General features: G+C 40.6%; 2 protein-coding genes across 4 annotated transcripts in view; one reads left to right on the top strand and one right to left on the bottom strand.

Annotated features, from left to right (window-relative positions):
• CCDC158 (coiled-coil domain containing 158) overlaps window positions 1–7727 on the top strand; it is a 52741-nt gene extending 45014 nt beyond the window's left edge. For both annotated transcript variants that reach the window (XM_088791487.1, XM_088791484.1), the window contains 4 exons: window positions 1386–1453; window positions 3827–3985; window positions 5577–5684; window positions 7651–7727. In XM_088791487.1, coding sequence (XP_088647613.1) covers window positions 1386–1453; window positions 3827–3985; window positions 5577–5684; window positions 7651–7727 — 412 coding nt within the window. The remainder of the gene's footprint in view (window positions 1–1385; window positions 1454–3826; window positions 3986–5576; window positions 5685–7650) is intronic.
• A 3505-nt stretch (window positions 7728–11232) lies between these two features.
• Window positions 11233–15881, bottom strand: STBD1 (starch binding domain 1). 2 transcript variants are annotated; one of them, XM_074324437.2, is made up of 3 exons: window positions 15492–15881; window positions 15001–15224; window positions 11233–13134 (listed from the first exon to the last, which is right to left on the bottom strand). In XM_074324437.2, the coding sequence occupies exons 2-3, from the start codon at window positions 15206–15208 to the stop codon at window positions 12281–12283; spliced, it is 1062 nt and encodes a 353-aa protein (XP_074180538.2). In that variant the 5' UTR covers window positions 15209–15224; window positions 15492–15881; the 3' UTR covers window positions 11233–12280. The 2 variants fall into 2 exon arrangements, with proteins under 2 accessions (XP_074180538.2, XP_074180539.2); XM_074324438.2 differs by having other exon boundaries at window positions 15662–15819.
• Window positions 15882–17805: the final 1924 nt, after the last annotated feature.

Here is a 17805-nt window from a genome sequence, read left to right as displayed (position 1 = left end):
TTAGACAGTTGTGATGACATTTAGGGCACATCTGGATAATCCAGTATAATCTCCCCGTCTCAAGATCCTTGATGTAATCACATCTGCAAAGCCTTTATTGCCATATAAGGAACGTTCATAGGTTCCCAGGTTCTTGGCATTCGGATACAGATATATTTGGCAGCCATTATTCAGCCCGCCACACTGCTTTAGGCCTTTTACCTTTCTTAGGGGCTCCAGTGTGGCCTTTATAGTGGTCAGTGTGGATGTTTTTAAATCTGATCTCTTGCATGTTCCAGTCACTTCTATGCATCAATTTCAAACTGATCTGCCTAAAGTACACTTCAAACTTTGTTTCCCAGCCCCAAAACCTTCAAAGACCCCCAATTGCCTGCTGCAGCAAGAACAAACTTTTTGCCCTGAGAATTAAGACCATCCACAATATAGCCACGACCTTCCTTTCCAGGGTCTTTCTCTGAATATGGCTATGCTCAAACTTTTTGGTTTCCGGATCCCTTTGCACTCACAAATGTCATTGAGGATTGCAAAGAGCTTTTGTTGACCTGGGTCATTTCCAGTGCTATTTTAAGTATTGGAAAATAAATTTTAAATTAAATTTTAATTTTAATATCAAATGTTTTGATATTTATTGATTTAAAAATAAACTGCATTACATGTTATAATAATGTATTTTATTATGAAAATAGCTACAATTTTCAAATAAAAGTCATTGAGAAGGCATTGTTTTATAACTTAACGCATGCCTTAATAAAAGACTGCTGGATTCTCATATCTGCATCTGCATTTAACTTGTGATACAGGTCTCATGGAGCCTCTGGGAAACTCCACTACACACTTGTGAGAGACTGAGAGTTTAAAAAGTCAATAATATCTTAGTAAAACTACCTGCAAGGGAACCACCTTGAGAACTGCTGCCATAATATTCCCACATTGGTAACCACAGAGCTGTTTCAACTTACTGATTTAAATAAGTCTGATAGTTTTATAACCTGATATATCCCAGGTTTCTTTCTCTTTTTTTTTTTTTGTCTTCGTTTTTTCATTTTTAAATAAGTCATTAAGAGTGCCTCTGTTAGAACCCATGAGAGAAATATTTGAGGTTTAAAATTATTATTACAGAAAAATGAATTTTCTAACCAAGATTATTATACATTATTACGTTTTCATGCTGCAAAATGTTCATGGGCACTTAATGCATAAAGACCATGAAACTTTGGATTCCCTCATAGGGTGTTTTAGGACTACTGCAGCTTAGGGTTAGGACTGCCATCTCCAGTTTGTATTATAAGCCATCACTTTTGCCTGCATGAGTTTGCTTCTGTCCATAAAAGTTAATGCTATGCTAGTGAAATGAAATGTTTGCGTGACCATTCTTATGCTTCCAGAGACCCAGTCACATTACACACAGGAGACCTAGAAGATCCATCTAGTTGCTTCACATTCCCATGTACAGGTGAGTTTTCAATGGGAGCACAGAAATGGGGCTGCTCAAAACCCTGCAGTGGCTCCCCATTTCCGTGAGAATAAAAGCTAATGTTGTTACAGTAGCCTATAAGTCCCTGTTAGCCCTCTGTTCTCATCTCCCGCTGCTACCTCCTTCTTCCCTCAGCTTCGTCCACCCTTGAATTGTTCTCGGAACCTTCCAGGCAGCTTCTGTTTCAGGGCCTTTACACCCACTCTTCCCTCCGTGATGCTAACCCCTTCACTTCCTTTAAAGCCTTTGCTCAGGTGTCCCTTTCCCAGGGAGACTTACTCTCACAACCTTATTTAAATATTGTAATCCTTCCACACTCCCATTTTCCCTCACCATTTTCTTTAATTAGATTTATCTTTTAATATACTATGTAACTTACTAATTTATGTTGTTCATTGTGTGTCACCTCCTGCTAGACAGAAGCTGCACAAGGGCAGATGTCCTTAAGGGTTTGGTTCCCTGATATATCCCAGGTTCTTAGAACCTTCCTGATACATAGCTGGTGCTCGATAAATATTTACAGAATGGATGAAAGGAAAAGGAGAATTGAGACAAATGGTTCTTCATATACTTTGCAAAGACTTACAGACAAAATGCTCTCTATGAAAACAAGGAGGTCAAGGATGAGATTAAAAGATAACAGAATCTGTTGAAAAGCAAAATGGCATAACACAGACTAAAAATGGAAGAGAAAAATAAAAATGTTACAAAGGAAAGCCTTAGAAAAATAAATAGGATAGGCATGACCGAAATCATAGTCGTGGACATGATGGGCCCCCTAGAGAAAGTCACACAGAAGGAGTTTTTTAAACTAAGAAAGATGAAAAATAATTATAAAGAATATGTTAGATTTGGGAGGCAAGGACAAACCAATAAACACATAATGGTCTCTCTATGGAAGAGAATATAATAAATGGGAAAAATGAAAATGTGAACAGATGGTCATTCAGCAAAAGTCTAGCTATAAATCTGGACAGTAATCATGTAAACAAGGAAGATTGAACTAGGAGATGAAACAGATAGGAGAAAGATAAATTTCCAAATTTTCTCTTCTTTTATAGAAAAGTATATATCTATATCTAAAATCAAAACATAATATTCTTAAATATAAACTCTTAATTTTAAAGTAATCTTTAACTTATGAAGAATCTTTGAAGAAAAGAGCATTTATTTGAGGTTAAACAATTCATTTATTTCACTTATGTTTTATTTATTTTCATGATTATGCATGAAAATACAAGATACATCCTTGCCTTATTAGATTAATATAAATGAGGGCTTTTACTTTTTTTTATACATCGTGAGTACCTTAGAACATGTCAACTCTGTTCCCTATCCTTCCAACTTACATACAACTGTTGTCACATATTTTAATTATAAATGTAAATACCACAATGGATTATTTGTACTGTTTTGTACACATATTTATACTTTACCTTCTGTCTAGTATGATTTTACTTATGCCTTTAATGTTTCCTTTAATATAAGTCTGCTGGGGACATATTCTCAGTTTCTGTACTTGTCTTTATTTTATGCTCATTTTTGAAGAATATTTGTGCCGAGTATAGAATTCTAGGGCTGACATTTTTCCTTCACTTTGAAAATATTCCATTGTTTTCTTGCTTCCATTGTTTCTACTAAGAAGTCAGCTCTAAAATTAATTGTTGTTCATTTAAATGTAATCTCTTTCTTTCCCCCTTCTGGCAGCTTTAAGATTGTTACTGTCTTTGGTTTGGTTTGTTTGTTTTTTAGCAGTTTTTACTGATATGTCCAGTTATGATTTTCTTTATATAAGAAGAACCTGTTTGGAGTTTGGAGTAATCTACTTGAATCTATGGTAGTCTGTGCCTCCATTATCCAGAACTTATGGGTCCATATCTATTATCTGTATTTTTTCTCTGGGTTTTTCACTGTGTCATTTTGTCTCATCATATGCCTGATTATTTTATGGTATATGACAAACTTATATGAAAAATTGTACAGCTGGTTTGAGGCTTAGAATGAGGTTACCTTCCTCAGGAGAGCATTCATGCTTGGTTGTAGTAGACAACTAAGGACATCAGCGGTCCCAAATCAGTTTAATTTAATCAGAAATTAAAATGATCTGAAGCTGGACCTCGGGTCCCCAAGGACAGGTCTTCTGCCTGTTCCTCTTTATTTCTAAGACATGGTCCTCTTCAGTGCAGAGCCCTTTTCAGTTCCAGCCCAGAGCCTTGGGTATTTACCAGAACTTCCTTTTCCCTCCCCCCAGCCACTGGGAACATTTTCTCATGAAAGTGTGACTTTTTGAGAGGTGTAATGCAGTGTTTTTAATTAATTCTGTTATTTTACTTTGTTCTTGCAAAATTTTAGTAAGTCCATCTGTGAAAAATTCAGCTTCTCGTTCATTCCATTCTTCTCCTAAGAAGTCTCCAGTTCATTCACTCCTAACTAGTTCGGCTGAAGATTCAATTGGTTCCACATCACAATATAGATCCACCAAACCTGTTCATTCACCTGATTCTGTTAAAGGTAAGAATGATCTGATATCACTGGTGAGATTGATTTCTTACTCTGGTGAATTGAAAGTTCTGTTCTATAATCAGAATAAGATTTTACATGGTGTTCTTATATTCAAATTCTAACTGATGCTGTATAACTTAAGTGGGTCTGATTTAAATAGCATAGCTATTGTGTACACACACACAGACCCCTTAGTAAATATACATAGATATTATATGTAAATATCATCTTTCTCTGTCATGAATAATGAACTTTTTTTTCTTTATTTATTATAAGATTTGTGGTCTTCTTTTAAATGCTGTGAGTGACTTTTCTGTCTTATTTATGTTCTCTGAAATCATGGCTTTCCTCAAAGTCTCTGCCTTTGTAAGTGCAAATATCTATCATACTTTTCAAAATGTTCTCATTTTTTTAAGTTTTTTTGTTGTTGTTGTTGTTAAAACAGATGGGAAAAATGGTTTGATTTAGAATATGTGCCTGATAAATGGACGTTAAATATATAGATGTTGAATTGAACTTGAAATGTTTTTCATGGTATGTGACAGTGACTCACAGCCCCAGGGCCCTAGGCATCATTCCTTTTGATAAGGGGTAAACTAAGTAAGTTGTTGCATCAGGGGCTAAGATCAAAATCTTGAGATTGCCAATCAAATATTTTGTAGAGGTTGACAAAACTTAGCACACTTATTAGAGACTAGCTTACATGCTTCTAGCTGCTCTCCAGTTGCTACTGCCACATTTTTTCTAGGTTTGCTGTGACCATGTCAGCATCCATACTACCCTCTCCCATTATATAATACTGTCCTCATTCAGGGGACAGCAACTGAAATGGGCACTTGGCTTCACAGGCATTCAAGACTGTTGCCAGTGTTAGTATTAAATCTTGCTCTTCCATACCCTAACTTCTCAGGTTTGGAACTACTCAGGTTTGGTATAAAAAGCTGTCATTTATAATGCAGAATGCATCATTAAACTTAAAATATTCCTCCCACTCATCCCATTTAATTCTATGTAGTTAAATAATAGTAAATCAGATTGGTTTGAAACAAAATCAAATAAGCTAGTATGGCAATATTTAAGTAAGACATTCTTTGTTTTAAAATAGTATTTTAGACTATCCATGAAGTGAACTCCCTAATAAGACAAGTGTCCATCGGATACCCTACAAAATCTTTACATTATTGATTATATTCCCCAAACTGTCTTTTGTATCCTCGTGGCAATCTGCTGATTACCAATTTGTGCTTTCTAATCCCCTCACCTTCTCCCTCATCCCCAGCCCCCTCCCATCTAGCAACCCTCAGTTTTTTCTCTATATCTCTGAGACTCTTTCTGATTAGTTTGCTCATTTATTCTATTCTACAGCTATATACGATGTCAGAGGGGTAGTAGATTGAGGGAGAGGGGTTATCACTTGGTGAGGGGTGTAAATGTCTAACTATTACATTGTACACCAGAAACTAATAAAAAAAAATAATAAAATAGTATTTTAAAATTTCCATAATTTTAAAGGAAAAGTTGTTTAACCTGTAATTGGAAAATTTCTTTAAAAAAATATTGAGTAGACTTTTAATATCACATCTAAGCCATTTTCTAATAGCTTCACAGTCTCAGCCAATAGAAACAACAGGAAAAACATGCAGGAAGCTTCAGAACAGACTGGAAAGCTTGCAGACTCTGGTAGAAGATTTACAGATAAAGAACCAAGGTACAATGTTCATTTTGGCACGATCTTCTTTGCTCCAAAGAATACTAAACTTCCCTTCAGGTTAAGCCTCCTGTCTACAGACCCGCTACAAAAGATACTGAATAAGCCAGTCAGAAACTTTAGTCAAAATATAAGGGTCATAACCATGTCTAACCCCGGGGTTAATTGTGTGGCCTTACACAGGTTACTTTAGCCCTGCTCTGCTATAGACAAGCATGTGTACAGTGGTAACCTGTATACGATTGCAGTCGATAGCCAGAAAACAAAATAATGGTATTTAGCCTTACACAGGATTTTGATTAGCGTGGGCTATAAGAGACTATGCCACCCAGTGAATCACCACATAAAAAAAATTAACTACTTATAAATTTACGAAAGCTATTTGAATAAGAAACTACTGTGCTCTGCAGGTAATAGGCAACTTTGGGGCATAAATTCTAAGTGGATGCTCCCACAGCTGTGGGAGGATATGGATATGTTCCCAGGGGTTTGGGAGGGCTACCATGTTTTATGCTTTTCTGAAACAAACTCACGAATCCAGGAGCCTGTGTCAGAGAGAAATTAATTTGGGGTTATACATGTTATTCCATCTTTTCATCTCTAGAGAATATAAATTGCTAGATGAAGGATAATATTTTTCTAAGAACAAATTCTTATAAAATAAATTCAACCTTACTAATTATCATAGTAGCTATTAGCATTTATGGAGCACTTACCAGCTATGTGCCAGGCCCTATAGTCATTGCTTTACTTATGTTTTCCTCATGTTGACCCTCGGAGGTGGGTGCTAATATTATGTCATTTGAAAATGAGGAAACTGAGGATAAGATCTCAGTCACTCAATAAGTTCTAAGTCACATGAGTGGTGGAGCTGGGACTTAATCTCTGCAATTTCTGACTACAAGATCCACATTTTTTTTACTATGCTAAGACTATACTAAATTGTTATTAAAGAAAATTTCAAGTCCCTTATGGTAACCTCAGATCCCTGTGTATATAAATATCAAGAAAATATTTTAAAAATTCATTGTGAGTTTTTTTTAAGGAGGATGCATTATCTTATTGACCCCATTTTGATCATACTTTGACTTATGTTTCTAAGTTTATCTGAGTAATGCCACCATGTAATAGTTCACATGGGAGATATGCTGTTTTTGTCTAAAAAATAAAAAGATCTTTATATTGGATTTATTGTCTGGATGAAATATCTCTTGGAAATTATGAAACAAATATTTTGGAGTAAATTTTGGAGGCATTTATCAAAACTTGAAATGCACATATGCTTTGACCCAGAAATTCCACTTCTAGCAATTTATTCTACAGAAAATAATTGTACAAATGTCTGTTTACAAAAGTATTTTCTATAGTATTATTTGTAAGTGAAAATAAGAAGCAACTTTTAAAAATTTATTTACTAATAGGTTGGTGCATCCATATAACGGAATACTGTGCAGTCATAACAAAACACGAGCTGAACTGGAAATATATTGACATTTTGTTAAGTGAATAAAGCAAGTTACAGAACAATTTATACCAGAAATTCATTTATGTAAAAAAGAAAACTCGTGTGTTTGTATGTGTACATAAAGATAATCACCAAACTGTTCACAGTGATGACCTCTGGGGGTGTGTGTGTGGGGGGGTTCACTAGATGGAGGAAACGGAGACAAAGACTGACTTTCATCTTTGTACAATTCTGAGTTATTCAAATAATTTAGTTAGTATGTATTACTTCTATAATAATTATCATGTTCATTTAAAACAACTGAAAGAGTAAAGATTTATCCTTAACTCTGTTCCATAACATCAGTCTTTTTAAAAATATACACTTTGCAATTTTTAAGAACTTCTTGAGCTCAGAATGTATCTATTCTATAGTAGCCAGCTGACCTTTCAAGAAGCGCATAATAGAATTAAAGCCTGAGTAAAGGTTGCTATTCTAACTTTGTTCTATCAACATTTTCAGCGATGTCTTCGATGATCAGAAATCAAGAAAAGAGGATACAGAAAGTGAAAGACCAGGAAAAAATGTTACTAAAATGACACATTGACTGCCTATTTACAGAGGGATGATGCCCAATTAATTGTGGTGTTACTTATAAGTAGTGCCCTGTGAACTTTTTCTTTTTACGTGAAAATTTAATAAAAGATACCCTGTCCTATAAACTCTGTTTTGAAATAAACTATTCTTGAATGCTCTCACAGTAAACCTTCAAGAAGTACTAACTAGATGTGGAAGTATTCATAATTCATAAGGTATTAATTTGTGCTACTACTAGTGTGTTTGAATAGTTGTTTTTTCAATATCTTTACTTGTGCTGAAGCAATAGTTCGTTTGTTTGTTTGGTTTGGTTTGGTTTTCCCCAACTTAAAAAAAAAAAGAAAAAACTTTCACCTGAAAGATATGACATAATGCCCGCAACAGAAAGACAAACTCCAGCATACTGACAAGGATTCCTTTTATGAACCTGAACTCACCATTCTGTCAGTATCAGTGAATGTGATCAGGTAATAAAACATTGGGCCCCTAATCAAAACTTTTGGAAAAGTTTCTTTTTTACATATTAGTAACTCTAAAGAAGGGAAAAAAATGTGTTATTTTTCAGTCAGTGGGTAACTTCTAACCGTGGAATGGATTTTGTCTGCCTTAATTAGGTTTTAATAAATTAGAGGCTTTTGCATGTGGAGTGCTTTCTAACACCAATAACCAATTCTCTGTGGACACCAACTGGGTGTCCTATTAGTCAATTCAGTTCTGACACTGTCTGGAGTTAGTGTCAGGTTCTACAGCTTTAAGGGCTCAGTCTCACAAAACTGCCTGAGTTCAGATGCCAATCACAAGTCCCAGGCCACTTGTACTTTTTTAATTGACAGGTTATAAACTGGGGGGTTCCCATAACCTCCTCCTGAGTTTCAGTAATTTGCTAGAATGGATCATGGAATTCAGGAAAGTGCTTTAGTTACTATTACTGGTTTATTATGAAGGAAACGACTCAGAAACAGCCAAATGTAAGAAATACAGAGGGCAAGGTATGGTGTCCAGGAGCATGAAGCTTCCATGCCCTCAGCATGTACCACCTTCTCGGCACCTTGATGTGTGCAGCAACCCCGAAGCTCATGAATTCTCATTACAGTCATGTACTGTTTAACAACAGGGATATGTTCTGCGATACTAGGTGATTTTGTCATTGTGCAAACATCATAGAAAGCACTTACACGCACCTAGATGGCACAGCCCACTACAAACCTAGGCCATATGGTACAGCCTATTGCTCCTGGGCTACAAGCCTGGATAGCATGACACTGTACTGAATACTGTAGGCAACTGTAACACGATGGTAAGTATTTGTGTGTCTAAACGTATCTAAACATAGTAAAGGTATAGGAAAAATACGAGGTAAAAGATAAAAGAATGGTCCACCTGTATAGAGCCCTGACCATGAATGGAGCTGGCAGGACTGGAAGTTGTTCTGGGTGAGTCAGTGAGTGAGCGGTGAGTGAATGTGAAGGCCCAGGACATATACTACTATACACTTTATAACACTGGACACTTAGACTACACTAAATTTATAAAACAACACGAGACTAAATCAATCACAAGAGGAAATGATGTTATCAAGAGACACAGTAAACATGAGATGAGGCTGCTGCCAGTATAACACAGCATACTATTTTACAGCAAATTTTTTTATAAATAGAAAGAGTACACTCTAAAATAACAATGAAAATATAGTATATGAATACATAAGCCAGTAACATAGTTTATTGTCATTATCAAGTACTATGTACTGTACATGACTGTATGTGCTGTACTTTTGCGTGACTGGCAGTGCAGCAGGTGTGTTCACACCACCATCAGCACAAACACGTGACTAATGCATCGCACTACCATGTTAGGACCGCTACCACATTACTAGGTGACAGGAATTTTTTGGCTCTATTGTAATCTTATGCAGTCCCTGGTCCATCTTTGACCAAATCATCATCCTTGAGCACATGATTGTATTCAAGAGTTTTTATAGAGCTTATTCTCACCCCCTCCCCTTCCCAGAGATTGGTGGGTGGGGCTGAAAGTTCCAGTCCTCTAATCACTTGGTCTTTGTGGTGACCAGCTCCATCAGGGGCACTATCTGCCCCCCACCTCCATATCACCTTGTTAGCATAAACTCCTGTGTGATCTAAAGAGCCTCATTATGCATAACAAAAGACATTCCAATCTCTCAAGAAATTCCAAGGGTTTAAGGAGCTCTGTGCCAGAAACCTGGAACAAAGACTAAATATATTTATTAGACTATATTATACCACAGTATGTGAACCAAATAAAATGAGACAAGAAGAACATACACAAAAATGTTTCAATTGTGCCAAAGGCAATAGGGACAATGTGGCAAAAGGCTAGCTGTCAAAAAAGTCTGCACTCGCATTGCATAGGACAGATGTCAGAGAAACAGCTGCCCAGCCAGTGACTGTTTCCCAGCCCCACCTCCATCTAAGTGTGGCCACCTGTGGCCACTAATGGCATGTGGACAGAGCAGGATGTGGCACTTTCTGGCCAAGTCTTAGTAAGCATTTGTGGTTTTTCCTCACTTTATTTCTTCTTCCATAGACTGGTTACAGAGGACAGTGAGGTCCTAGGAGATGGTAGAGTCACAGGACAGAAGGAGCCTGGGTAACAGTCTCTGCAAGGGGAAGAGCTGCCCTACTTGCCAGGAATACCCACTGGTGTTAATAAGAAATAACGGTTGTTGCAGCCTTCTTCCATGCATGGTGTCTGTGACAGCAGCTAGAGTTAGCCCTAACCAGTACAGGTAATAAACTGAGGACATACGGACTCCCACAAGAAAATCCTCATGGTTCTCCTCTAAATGATAGTATTAGCACTCTAAGTACATTCAATTTTAAATAATGATTTTTAAATACATAAAGTTTAGTATTATATGTCTCTCTCTTAAATCAATTCACTTTACTGATTTTTATTTCATCAGATAATGATAAAATGGCTAGTGATAGGACTCTAAAGAGGTTTTTATTGTAAACTGTTTACCTTTAATTTTACCTAATAGAAATGCTTGGGCCTTCTGCGTAGTAATACTAACTGCCTTCTGCAGACCTCACTGGGAGACTATTAAATTCATTATGAATTATGTGAGAAACATACATGAATTTTACATAAAAATGCTGTGAGTCAGAAAGTATCAAACATAGTTCTTTTAAGCACTTTCTAACTCTACCTTCAGTTGGGTTTAAGCTCTTTTAGCAAAGATCATCATCGGAAACCAAAAATTAAACAGTCTCATCAAAAGATGTTGCACTTATTAAAAGTTGTTCTAACATATAAGAATTCATTTTCAAGTACAGGTGTGCATAATTTCTCTCCAAAGGAAGTTTTAAAAGAAATATTCTAATACTTTGTCTCCAAAAGGAAGAGAAAAATAGACTTCTCTGCCTCCTGGTGTTTGCTTTTTTTCTGTATCTGTTATTAATGGAGGGAAATACTAGTATTTTATATCTAAGTTACTATGGTACTAAGATTTAGACAAACCAGACATTTAATAGATATTAAAACTCGGGTTTTATTTTTTCAGTTATAATAGCAAAGTTTGTTTCTTCTCAGAGCAAAGACGTGCTTCTCTATCACTGTCCTGTTACAATTAGGTTACCCAAGAGAGCTACTGGGATGAAAGGAGAGGGAAGAGGATGAACCAATTGCAATGGGACAGCTCGTCTGTTGGGGTCCGTGTAGTGGGCAGAGAGGCCCCAGAAGCAAATGGTGGTGTGTCCCTCCCTGCAGTCAGGTAGCTGTACCTGTCCCTCCCAGCCCTCTAAGAGCCAGCATTCAGACCACCTGGCTCAGCCCACACCTTAACCCCATTCCTATTCCCTTTGCTCATGGGCTGCTGCCTATCACAGACTGATTAGGCCCTCGTTTCTACACCAGCCTTCAATCACATGACAAAGACATACTGGCTACCTTCAAACCATATCAGGCAGGTAAAACCAAGTCGAAAACATCGGTAAGTCTTAATGCACTATCTCATATCCTTGCTAAGCACATCTAGTGACCAGATATTTTCTGATCACAGTTCCATATGGTGTTAACTATTTTTAAACATAAAGTGCACATGTAGTAAAGAGAATATTTCTCCAGCTGTACCGATAGGAAACCAGCTTTTTTTTAATGCAGCTTGTTTTATTCCCTTGGTTTAAGGATCACCCAAAGGCTCAAACTTGAACCCTATGCAGCTGGTTAGTTTTTGTACTCCCTGAGCAGGCCACACCTGAAGCTTAGCCAAGTCTCTCCCCAAGAGGACTAAGCCCCAAAGTAATGATGGATCAGCATGAATCCATCAATGCCACAGGAAAGAGGCCATGCGTACTGGAAGTATTATCTATCTATCTATCTATCTATCTATCTATCTATCTATCTATCTATCTATAATTTCTGCACATTAGACAAAAGCCACTAGCAAATTTGAAACAATGCTGATGGCTAAATTTGGAGTTATACTTCCTTTATTTTAAACTATTCAGTGTGTGCCACAACCTTAGCCTCTCCCATATTCTGCAGCAGCCTCTTCAGTACTTTGCAAACTGAATCAATGAATCCCCCAGGACTTGTAAACCGTTTTATCCCCATGGCCAGTCTCTAGTAACCTATTGCTACATTCTTCCCAGCGAGTAATTTCCCCATTCTCTACCACCACGAACTTCCATTCCACCACTGTATTTGCTGGCAGGGATATAGAACGAGACCAGAGCCCATCCCTGCTACACTGGAGGGGGATGTAAGTGTTCCATCTCCCAAGCCACTCATGGTCTCCAGTTACTGCAATGAATTGCAGACCAGTGCTTGTGACATAATGGATCTGGAACCTGACAGTAACTTGCTGAGACTCTGAAGACATAGTGACTGCCCTTTTTGTTTTCACATCCACTTCCTGACCTCTTGTATCCACAAGAGTGCTTCTGCCATAGTCCATGCTCTGTTTTGGGCTTAGCCCTGGAGCCTCAAGACTGCCACCCAAACCAATATCTCCCCAAGACGAGTGCCTGGACACCATTTCCCAGTCTTCCTGGTCAGCGGGGCCCTGACTGTCCAAACTTTCAAGGCTCCCTCCTTCTTTAGCTCTGTCCATGAACAGGTTGCTGGAAGGCAACTTCTCTGCCAAACATGGAGCTGCTTTCTCTTGTCCTTTTTGGAAGCCCCATTCTCCTATACGAGATTCACAACTTTCATTTCTTGAACCTTCAGAGTATCGCCTAGAATTACCAGCTGCAGATGGAGCTAGAGATTCTGTGTCTGGAAACCATTCAAAAGGAACACGCTCTCTGGAATTGCCATAGTCACCATCTTCTCCAGAAGGGCTCTGCAGTCTCCATGCTGCCTCCTTCACGTTACCAGGGACTTTGGTCTCTGAAACCAAACATCCATTGCTTTCTTGAAGATGCTCTAAAAGATATACAAAATGTAATAGGCAGTTCTCATGAGAAAAAAGTAAGTTAGCCTTACTAAAACAGGTTTAGTCATTGAAGGCTTTACCACTAATCCATCTGCAGTTCACAAAATCTATCCCTATTAAAATTAAGTACTTAATTACCTAGTTCAAACTGAACCAGTACTGTACTCTATACATGTATATACATGTATATCCAACAATAAAAGGCATATCCAGGAGTGTCAATGACATGGCGAGTTGTAGAGGCAGAAGTGTCACCTGTTATGGTCCTTTATCTCAGCAGTCTGGGCCATACTTGGCATGTAACCAAGTCAAGTTCTTTGGCTTCTATCATCAAAAAATGTTAAGCAGCCTGTGGGGTGAAGGGCTGCCTAGCGACCCTACAAACCAGCAGAGCACACTTGTGCTCTAAGAAACTGCTTGCAGCCCAGAGATCAGCTCTCACAGATGCAGGCAGGTCAGCAGCAGCTGTCGCTGTGGGAGAATATGAAAGACAGCAGTGCATCACTGGGCAAGAGTTGGAGTGAAGGTGCCAGGAGAGGGCTGTTTTTTCCTTGCCAACTCTATGTGCATCAGGTAGCTCTTCAATAAACCATAGACTTCTTGCATGTCCTCCCACTATACACTTTAAAAAATGTTCTTAAGAGAAAACAATCCAAGCTCTCTAAAGAGTCCATTTCCTTCTTGGCCCTTCACTGATAGTCTAAATAGCCTCCTATAAGATCAAAATCTCCAAAAGTATACAATGAACACTGATGGGTTTTGGAGGGAGTGGGGGGGAGAAGGTAGTCTTAAATTTCATCTCTTTAATGGTGGGATTGGAAGTGAGATATAAACTAATATTACTCTGAATTCCCAATCTTTCAACCTGAAACATGAGGCTGGCTTTCAGATAAATGATCTTTCTGCTCATCTCAAACCGATAGCAGGAAATGCAGAGGGGCAGATTTTCAACTTGCTACAAATGAACACTCCACTAAAAATAAAGTTCACAGATGTCATTTTCAACCATGAGGCTGGATCCAGGCATGGGCAGCTTGCCAGGCGAGGGCACCGGAAAGGAAGGTTTTCTGCCAATGCTCCTACTTTGCCTAGCGTACCGTCTCTAACATGTAGAGATTTAAACCTAGATGTCAATTCTACACATCGAAGTTGGGTTCCCTATCAAATACCCTTTTTAAGTACGTCCGTTCCCACGGATTAGACATCCGTGCGCTCTCAGGGTGAGCATGGGGAAGGCTGATACCTCGGAAACGGGCGGCCAGTGTACAGCCCGAGAGCTTCAACGAGGCCTTCATGGCCAGAGTCCAGCCTGAACTTTGCCTTGCTGACAGAAGCGTCTGCATAGCTGGAGGTGCTCACTGATCGGGTGTCCCCCCAAACCCAGCTCTTCGATGGGGTGAGGGATGGGAGGACACGAGGCTATGAGATTGGGACTGAGAAAGTGACCCTGCTCTGTCGTTGATTGAAGAGGGTTGTAGGATCCCGTGCTACCGCAGCACCCTTTTCCGAAGCCCCGCAGGGGTGCCGCCGCTGCAGCCGCCCGCACTGCACGCGCCGCCTAGCGGAGGAGCCCATCCCCACTGGAAGGGCAGGGGCAGGTCCTCAGCGGCGAGCGTGGGGACAGAGACTCAGCGAGAAATGGCCCTTGGGTCCAACAGGTCATCTCCAGGGCTTCGGTGGAGTGCAAGAAACCTGCCTGGAGCGTACCAGGGAAATTGAGGGGCGTGGGGAAGGTCCTGCCCCGCCGAGGGGAAGCTAGCAGGCTGGAACGGGCAGTTAGGAAGGCTGCAGGTGGGATTCCCCGCCTCGGCGAACTTGAAGGCCGTCTGCCCTGGAGACGCGGGGAGGAAGAATACCTGGTTTGGTGATCAGCTCCCGCCTAGTGGGTCCAGGGCTCAGTCCCCCGCTGCCATCCTGATCGCCTCCCGCAGCCACAGCCTCCACAAGACAGGCGTCCTTCTCCTGCTTCGCGTCCCGCTTCTTTCCAGTGTCCCGCATTAGCCAGATGAAAAGCGCTCCGGCTAGACCCCCTCCGACCAGCAGGGCGGACCAGACGGCGCCCATGGCTGGAAGGCCGCAGCTGCGGGAGACGAAGGCGGCGATGGGGACAGGGGCCCAGGTCACTCAGGCAGAGCCACACCTACCCCACCAGCTCCAGCCTTTTACGGGCCCAGTTGGCAGGCGCTCCCTGGCGGAGCCCAGCCCTCTGCGACTAACACTCAACTTTCTCAGCCCCGCCCCGGGGCTACAGCTCCAGGCTCCGCCGGCCGTGACTCGAGCGCCCTCCTTTACCAACATTTTCCAAAGCCAATCCCGCCAGTCGCTGGCGACCAAGTGCACAGTGTACCTGGTTCCACGTGTGCCCCGCGCACGTGAAGAGCGCAAGTGCGCACAGCCACCGCGCGCAAAACCGGCCCAGCTGCATCACCTTTCCTCTCACCCTACTGCCAGCTAAGGCCCAGCCCTGGCTCGGCCTGCGCCCGGCGCCTCCATCCCACGGACACTCAGCAGCCGTACCGCCAGCTGGAGGCAGGATCTTGCCAGAGCCAAGACGTGGGAAAGACCGCTGTGCATCTGTGACACGCGGGGCTGGGTCCTGGGCTGGAGAGTTAGCTCGGCCAGGTGGGTGGGTGGGGTAAGCCGTAGCACCGCCTGCGCGGTGCGGAGAAACCGGGAAACAGTGGGAGCTGCATTCGGCTGCCAGTTAGGGGCGCTCAGCTTCCCTAAGCCGCTGCCTCCAGCCTGCAAAACGAAAGGATTGGCCTGAGAGACATCTATCTATAAATGCCAATCATCTCAACCACCTCCAGTCGTTGCTTCCTCCGGGACCTCTTTTTGGGATGTATGGTTGTTGCAAAATGTGCGCCCTCCTGTCTAGACTGGATGATACCCAAGAACAAGCTCCTGCAGATGGATTAATTAAAAAAAATAGAAACACTCTTTGTTAAGCCCCGTGTGTCAGGTGTATAATGTAGGGATTTAATTTGATCCTCATAAAACAACCACCACCCTGTGAGCTGAGAATTATACACATTTCTTTTATAAACAACCAAAACTCAACCGAGTCAATTTGAAGCTCTAACTGGCGTAAGCATTCATGAATCCAGCAGCATTCCATCTAGCAACTAGAAGAGCGTTCTGAGGGGTTGTGCACAATGGAAGGTTTTTATAGGAAGAAGGGTGGGGCAAGGGAGCTATTAGCCAAAGAAAAGAAAGCGTTATTTTTTGTATGGCACATCTTTTCTTTGGGGGAAGAGCAAGGGAGGGGTTTTTACTATGTAGATTGTCTCTTCTTTCCATTGGGGATGGAGAGGGCCTGTGTGACAGATTACCTTACGGGTGCTTGAGCAGAAAATTCCATACTGGTTGATTAAGTTTACAATTCCGGAAGAGTTTGAAACTGCAAATTAGATCCAATATTAAATCTAGGTTTGGTACCATGGGCTTTAAATAAAAGTGACATCATTTTGGGGCCTGTGTTTTTTTTTTCTTTAACACTTTCTAAATTCACTCCTCTGTTGATCTCATTGCTTTACACACCAGCTTCAAGCTAATGAATGATTCCCACATTTATATCTTCAGGGTGAAACTTTCCTTTGAACTACACATTCCTATATCCAACTCCTAAGGCCACAGTTGGCAAATATCTGCCTTGGAATAATCACTAAAATGGCTCCCCTTAAGTAAAGCAAATTAAGGGACAGCAGCCCTGAAGGGGCGAAAGGCTCAGCCAGTGGAGTTACTGGAAGGCTGGTGCGTAGTTACAACCCATGCAGTCATAAGGGAGGGGGAGAGGGAATGTTGGCGAGGAAATCATCAACTGGGCATCTCATCCTGGATGCTAATAGATATCTCAAACCCAACTCACTGAGATTTGAACTCCAGATCTTCCTGCCCAAACCTGCAACTTGCCCTGTCTTCCTCATCTCTAGAAGGGACATCCACATTCTTTCCCATTGCTGAAAAAATATAACTTAGTCTCATCCTTCACTCTCCTGGATTTTTTCTCTTCAGTAGGCAGTAGAAAATTCTGCCACCTTTTCTTCAAAATGTATTTAGAATTCTACTTTTGTCCACAGCATATGCCACTCTGGTCCGCCGCCATCATCTCTCACCTGGATTATAGGCTACTGTCAGGCTACTGTCAGAATGATCCTGTTAAAACACTCCCATCACCATATGACCCAGCAATCCCTCTCCTGGGTATCTACCCAAAAAATCTGAAAACATTTATACATAAAGACACGTGTGCTCCAATGTTCATTGCAGCTTCGTTTACAGTGGCCAAGACATGGAAACAACCAAAACGTCCTTCGATAGATGAATGGATAAAGAAGTTGTGGTACATATACACAATGGAATACTATTCGGCGGTAAGAAAAGATGATATAGGAACATTTGTGACAACATGGATGGATCTTGAGAGTATAATGCTAAGCGAAATAAGTCAGACAGAAAAAGCAGAGAACCATATGATTTCACTGATATGTGGTATATAAACCAAAAACAACAAAAGAACAAGACAAACAAATGAGAAACAAAAACTCATAGACACAGACAATAGTTTAGTGGTTACCAGAGGGTAAGGGGGGTGGGGGGTGGGAGATAAAGGTAAGGGGGATCAAATATATGGTGATGGAAGGAGATCTGACTCTGGGTGG

Source organism: Rhinolophus sinicus, chromosome 1 (assembly GCF_057876585.1).
Source record: "Rhinolophus sinicus isolate RSI-liver-muscle chromosome 1, RSI-T2T, whole genome shotgun sequence".
Taxonomy (NCBI): Eukaryota; Metazoa; Chordata; class Mammalia; order Chiroptera; family Rhinolophidae; genus Rhinolophus; species Rhinolophus sinicus.
Note: the sequence above shows the minus strand (reverse complement) of the source record. Positions and strands in the feature narration are given on the sequence as shown.